This window comes from Eucyclogobius newberryi, unplaced genomic scaffold (genome assembly GCF_026437365.1).
Source record: "Eucyclogobius newberryi isolate DKJ021-1_F unplaced genomic scaffold, fEucNew1.0.hap1 SCAF_7, whole genome shotgun sequence".
Taxonomy (NCBI): domain Eukaryota; kingdom Metazoa; phylum Chordata; class Actinopteri; order Gobiiformes; family Gobiidae; genus Eucyclogobius; species Eucyclogobius newberryi.
Window position 1 is genome coordinate 23,457,043 of NW_027316389.1, and position 6,963 is coordinate 23,464,005.

The following is a 6,963-nucleotide window of genomic DNA, read 5'->3' on the forward strand; positions in this document are numbered from 1 at the left end:
CTGCGACATGAATCACTAGGCAAAATACAATCACTGCACAATATCAAAATTAAACGCACGTGTGAAGCAAAATATGGGGGTGCCGTTTGTAAGGAGCGCAGGTTATATAGGGCTATACATGTATCTTCGGGCGATGTATGCGTGCAATGAACATGGGCAGAGAACAAAACGTGCAGAAAATCTTCGATGCGACAGATCTTTTAAAGCATTGAAACAACAAGCTTCACCTTCATGTAAAAGTGAACAGAGATTTTGTATCACACGCAGGTGAAAGTCACACGTGTACAGTGAGTCAGACGAGCCAGTTGATCTGCTCCAGTTAAAGTCAATTATTCAGCGCACACACAATAATTCTTAAAGGAGTCCCCTGTGTCTGAGGATAAAACGGATCAGATCAATGTGACAACCACGGCTGTCTCCAGACTGCCATAAAGGCCTATTAATAATCAGGTGAATCTAGAGTAGGCCACTTGTTACCCAGACTGAACGAGTATTATACATGGCGTGATATTTTACACAGATTGATTTGCAAATATAAACTCCAAATACACCAAATTGTGTTCTTTTCCCTTCTGTGGTTTCCAGGACTTTCTAATCTGAGCAGTGTGTTGCAAAAATAACAAACGGCACATCTCATTTCTGATAAAACACGTGTCTATTGGAACAAGCACAGAGCAGCGTGCCGAGGCGGATCTGTGGAAAGTTACAACAAGGAACAAAACGGTAGAAATGTTGACACTACAAATTAGGTCAAAAACTTCATCGACACATAAAACCACGGCAGTGCAACGTGCGCATGACCTGAACAAACTGCGGGGCACTTCGCCAGGCATGAGGAATGTCATCATGAGGCGCAACACAACACAGCCGTTTAGACAAATCCAGAGTCAAATGCGGATTGGACCGAATTTTCACCCATTTTACCAACTCGATCAATGAATCTGTTTGGGCTACACTTTTACCATCGCTCTCCTCTGTTGCACGGATGCTACAAGTGGAATAAGAAAGGCACCAAGCACCACGCTGATGTTACAGAAGACTCTTACACACTGAAACCAGAGCACAAGCGGGCGAAGAGGAGGCCACAGATCTTGTGCTTGTCATTACATGCAGCTGCCTCCTATCATTACCAGAGTCAGTAGTCAGCAGCCATTTGCACAGCGGGGCACCATTCAAACCACAATTATTGACGTGACAGCTTTTAATGTGATTACAGCAAAGGCTCAAGAGTCAATTAAAAATGGTGCCAGGTTTAAATGGAGCCTGTTGGTTCACCTCTGCCACTGTTGGTTCAGCAGAGACACCAATACCAATGCATGTTCAACCTGTAGAGATGATAATAACTCAAGCAGGTTTTACAGCAGGACGAGTTACAATTTTCCGGTCAAATAAGATTTCAAGTCAAAGATGATTGGTCCTTCCAAGGAAATAGTGCAAATGACTCACAGTTCCAGCAATGAAAGACTTATTCATAAGGAAACATCTTAGTAATAAATGTATGCCATCAAAAGCATCATACAATAACCACGTGCATAGCAAAATGACTTGACAACGGTCTTTTTAAGCAATTGATTAAAAAGAATAGCCTTCATTTCATAAACGCACCAAATGTAGGGTTGGAGAGAAGACTGTGGTGGTTGTGCTCAGTCTGAAGTTTGCGTTGGGCCTCGGTGCGGCTGTGGACGGAACGGAAATCACGATCCACGTTAGTCGCTTTGAAGTCAAGAGTTGTCATGAACACGTTCCTTCTGCACACGTACACTGCAGACGGCTTCCTTCCCCTTTATTACACGCTGTCAAACCGCCCGTTCGCGCCCCTAAAAAAAATTAAAAAAAAATGCTAACGCGTTTGATCGTCCCCGATGCGTAAAACGTTGTAATCGAGCTTTAATAATACGCCAACTGGAAACTGTGTACGTACCCGAAATGCGGTCGCTGCTGGAGCACTGGGAGTGAGGTGTGGCCGCGTGGATCTGCGCGGCAGCGGCGGGAGGGAGGAAAAAGGGGCAGAGGCGGAGCAGCAGCAGCAGGAAGCCCGCAGAGCGCAGCCCGAGAGCGGGGAAGAGCGGAGCCGCCTGACGTCACACAGAGCTCCGCGCGCTGATTGGACACGCGCGCTCACGTCTGTCCGGCTGACTGGAGCGTGACCACACCCACTGGCCTCACGAGAGTCACGAGAATCTCCATAACTGCAGTGTTTTATTACTTTTACCAAGTCATCAAAACCTTTTTTATTCATACTTTTATGCATTTATTCCAGGTGATTGTAGGTTGTGTTTACGTGTTTTGACCGTGATGCTGAGAAACCTTTGTGAGAAACTATTTCCTATGAAAAAGAGGAAAGAGTACGCCCTCTTGTGTTTATTTCTAGAAAGCACCACACAATTATGATTTTCAAACACAGCACACTTATTAACAAAATGTCTTTATTACAGCTCAAATACATTTTATAAGGCATAAATAATATAGTGCAAGTGTAGCATCAGTACTTAAGATGACCGTGAGCCCAACAGTGTCTAAAATCACTAAAGGGGTCTGCATCCGGGGTCTCAGTCTCCACAAACTGCGCCACGGCTGAAAGAAAAATAATTAAATTGAATATGTGTGTCCTCTGAAAAGTGGCACTGTGTCTCTTACCCTTGAGGTCGACACTGCAGGTTGTGGGCACAGGGGCAGTGATCTCGGGGCCCCTCCCTGTCCCAGGCCAGCATGTCCATCAGGAGGTTGGGCTGGTTCAGACAGGACTCGCCCCGCTCTGGTCTGGGGTTACATACAGGGAACAGCAGCTCTGGAAAACGCCACAGACACAAACATGATAACAAACAATACTAACAAGAGATTATCATGTTGAGAGATATAATTCATAATGTATATAAGTTTTATAGGAGACAATCTAATGGTCTTGGTCTGATAACGTGGCTTCAAACAAATACCGGTATGTATGTTTATGCATTAAATATTTGTGTTCAATTAAATTATTAACATAGATATATTAACTGCTTATTGTTTTACTTATTTTTTAATGGACCTTAAGTCCGAATGAAACATTTAATGAAGGTTGAATAATTCGATTTGAAGCTGTGACTGGCACTCTCCCCAGGTTTGATTTTCGGGCCAGGTGGGGCCTCCAGTTTGTGTGTGTTCTTCCTGTGTCTGGGTGGGTTTACTACAGGCACTTTCCCCCATCAACCTACAACATGCACCACAGGCTGATCCTCCAGGCAGTCCTGACCAAGCCTGGCACAAGATTTGGAGATGGTTCCCTAAGCACTTCACCGTGGTGCCCACTGCTCCTAATGTGTTTCCCCATATGCATTGGAGGATTGAAAAACATTCAAAGGACAAATTTAAACCTTTATCCTAAAAAAGCTAAAACACAGCTTCACCTCTCTGGAAGGCACAGCACAGTTCTGGTTTGCAGTCTCTTTGGTCTTGGCAGATGGTCCCCTCCTCTCCACTAGTGGCATTTACAGTGCACTGGCCCCAGACACACATCTGATCCGAGCAGCACTCTTCGTCTTTAGTACAGGGCTACACACACATATACATTAATATCACATCGTTAAAATATAGTGCTTTAATCTAGACTCAAACTAAGTTTCATGTTGTATAATAAATCTCCATGATTGCTTTGTGTGGAGCAGTCATGAGTTAGTATGTGGCCTGCAGAGGAAAATAAGCAATGTGGAAGTACTTAACTCTCATTTAGACATGAAGGCTAAAGGCAATAAAGCCACGCAATGAACTGAAAAATAGTAGATTATAGAGAGTGCTTGGGTCCAGGGCAGCTCACCATATCTGTTGGTATGCACGGCAGGCATTTGGAGTTCTCTATCTCATACAGGCAGTATCTCAGCTCTCCACAGTCCTCATCCACCATGCATTCCTCATGGGCGCACACACAAACGACAGTACATGCAGTGCAAACAATATGCAACAAAACTGTGAAGGAATAACCAAGTTTACAGAAACCCTATTCCAGACAATTAAGCTCAGGATCTAACTAAACACAAACACTACAATTGGTTCAGAAAAAAATATTGATAAAGCAAAAGAAAAAGTTCACTTATCTCAGATTTTACTGCTAATAGAAGCTAATATTGTAAAGAACACATGCTAACATGGGATTAGAGGCAGACATTTTACAATATTTTAGTACGTGTGAATGTTCACTGTTGTCACTTAAGTATATCATAAATCATGTTTTATAAAAAAAGAAAATATTTTCTATTGTATCCTTTCCAAAAGCCCTGGACATGCATTTGTGCCTTGGGAACAGTCAGAGCCCATTGCTCACAAATGGTTCTTGTCTGGTTTCCATTTGTGCACAGTAGCCTATTATGTTGGACAAATAAAACCCCCAACAACATACGTTCAGTACTTTAAATGCACAAAAACCTAAATGGCATTGTCCTTTCTACTGTAATTTAGACGTCTGAATCTCTGATTGCCTTTGCAAGGAAAATATCTCATTTCACAGTCCCATCTGGCCTGTAAGAGGACTAGTTTCCATGGCTTTTCTTCCAGCAGCCTACTCAATTAATGAAACCACTTCTTGGGAACTGCCAGGAAAGATCAGACTCACTCTTTTACCACTGCAAGAATGACCTAAATCTGCTTTAGTCACTTTAGTTCATGCGGTAAAAAGAGTGAGGTAGCCATAAGATGAGATCATACATTATCCACGTTTGAATGAAAGTCTTTTTTTATCAAGGCTTAAAGTTATAGAAATAAATAAATCACATTTTAAACTAGCAAATCTCAATGATCACCTTTTCATCAACAGGTCTTCCATCTTTTCTGTAATACATACACTGTGTGTTCAGCAGGGGACTTTGGATAGAATGTTGTGGTAAATAGAAGTGGAGTGGAAACCCATAATTTGTTGTGTAACCTGAGACTTAATGTTGTTTTTGATGTACAATTCTCTTGCCAATTTGCTGTCATTGCAGTGAATGTCTTCAATTGAACAAAAAACAAAGGGATTTTCTATTTAAAGACGTCTTGTCTTCTCTATCATGGCAGATACACATTTGGACAACAGGCTTGTACCTGTTGGGCGGTGTTCCACTGGCCTGAGACCTCCATGTGAATGTGTGAGAGACCAGTCCGTCCAGTCTGGTTATTGCCAGTCTGTAAAAAAAATAAATAAATATAAAGTGCAAGGAATGACAAATGAAAACTGTTAGGATTAACAGTGACAAATAATGAAATTCAGACTCTGGCAGGGAAGATATCTCAATAGGTTAATGGCTACCTTTATGGTCTTGTCCAACACAGCTCTGTCATTAGTGCCATTGTGATGACTGAGATGGAGCTCCAGAGAATTGGACTTAGCACTTTCCGTGGTTATCTATTGCATAAAAGGTACATCTATTATGAAGGCCTACAGTAAATATACATTGAACTCTATTTAAAGTAACACATCACCACATTTTGACCTAAAAATAAGGCACTCAACAAGTCAACAACTGACAAAAAAGTCACATTATTCACTCGAATAAAGAGGACTGTGTGATCTGATGTTGGGCATGTCTGGCCGGTGATGTGCTGCGTGCGTAATGCGTGAGTCAGACCTGGTCCACGGCCTCCTCCAGGATGTGCTGCGTGTCCTCCATTAACTCCTCCAGCTCTCGGAACATCTCGTTGAGGCTCAGCGCGGGCTCGTCCGGTTCTTCGGGGAGGACCACGGCTCTACCCAGAGCCACAAAGACCACGGACAGGGACAGCAGCGTGAGACGGGCCATCTCTCTCCTCCGCGGTGCGTCTGCAGACCGGAGCTGCGGCTGTGGGGCAGTGACACAGCCAGACGTGCGCAGCTGGACCACTTTTATTTGGAAAGTCTGACAAGTACCGCTGTGGGGAAAATAACTGCAGCCAATCAGAATTAACCGAGAGGCAAGCTTCAAATAACATGAGTAAAAGTCGTTAAAGATTAGGACATACAGTATTGGCTTATTAGTCACACAGTCTATTAATGCTCTTTTTGCATTTGTTTCAAAATGTCAAACTTCTGCCATTACAACTTTTTTCTTTTGCCGTTTACTGCTCTTTTGTCTATCCTTTTTGTCTTTTTTTTAATCCACTTTCTAACTTACAAACTCGAAGTATTTGTTTTCCTGATCCGTGCTGCTTTTATGGCCAGGGGTACATCAAAATATTATATCTATAACTTTTCTGGTTAAATAGGGAAAGGAAAATAAATAAAAACAAACTTTGCACATGAGCTACATTTACTAAATAAATAAACTCCTCAGCTTTGCAGTGCAGTTCATAGCAGTTTACCAATCTGCTACTGGTTTGGGAAATTGGAATACTGTTTTAGATACAAACTAAAAAAATAATCTTCACTGACAACTTTTATCTGCACTTCAAGCTCTTTTCCACACGAGAGCAGTGTTGGACAAAATAGTGAGCGACAAGGCAACAAGCCGAGAGCCAAACCAACAGTACAGTATACATTCAAAGTTTCAATTTAGAAACAGGCCAACATTTATTTCAGCTGATGTTATCGTTATTATTATTAAAGAGCCTACTAAGTTTAGAACTGCTATCGTAATAAAATCCCAAACATTAAAAAATAAAGCTGTTCTATGAAATTATAACTTCACTGAATGTAGTGTAGAAATCATTCTTTTTCCACACTTCATATCAAACATTAATTTCTTAACACGCGTTTCCATAAACCTCAAGCACAAAGACCTAGAGTCACAATAGATCTATGCGCAGAGCAAAGAGCGTCTGTCTCTTTCACAATAATAAAACCGGTGTGACTCTTTGATTGTTTAAGAACGATTTACAACATCTTTGAAAATGTTTTTTTACTAGGCCTATGATGTCAGGTGTAAAAGCAAGTGCCATTTAGAGACAATCTAACACGCAATAGTTAAGTCTTTTATTTCGACACGACCTCAGAGCGGAAGCAGCGTTCACACACTTACGTTAGCGTAAAAGCGGCGCTCA

At 41.9% G+C, this 6,963-nt stretch overlaps 1 protein-coding gene across 3 annotated transcripts; it reads right to left on the minus strand.

The window, feature by feature from the left end:
- Positions 1-2,417: 2,417 nt before the first annotated feature.
- Positions 2,418-5,816, minus strand: dkk3b (dickkopf WNT signaling pathway inhibitor 3b). 3 transcript variants are annotated; one of them, XM_072435780.1, is made up of 7 exons: positions 5,577-5,816; positions 5,258-5,353; positions 5,071-5,133; positions 3,794-3,886; positions 3,387-3,531; positions 2,638-2,788; positions 2,418-2,574 (listed from the first exon to the last, which is right to left on the minus strand). In XM_072435780.1, the coding sequence occupies exons 1-7, from the start codon at positions 5,745-5,747 to the stop codon at positions 2,550-2,552; spliced, it is 744 nt and encodes a 247-aa protein (XP_072291881.1). In that variant the 5' UTR covers positions 5,748-5,816; the 3' UTR covers positions 2,418-2,549. The 3 variants fall into 3 exon arrangements, with proteins under 3 accessions (XP_072291881.1, XP_072291880.1, XP_072291882.1); XM_072435779.1 differs by having other exon boundaries at positions 5,053-5,133; positions 5,577-5,815; XM_072435781.1 differs by lacking the exon at positions 5,071-5,133.
- Positions 5,817-6,963: the final 1,147 nt, after the last annotated feature.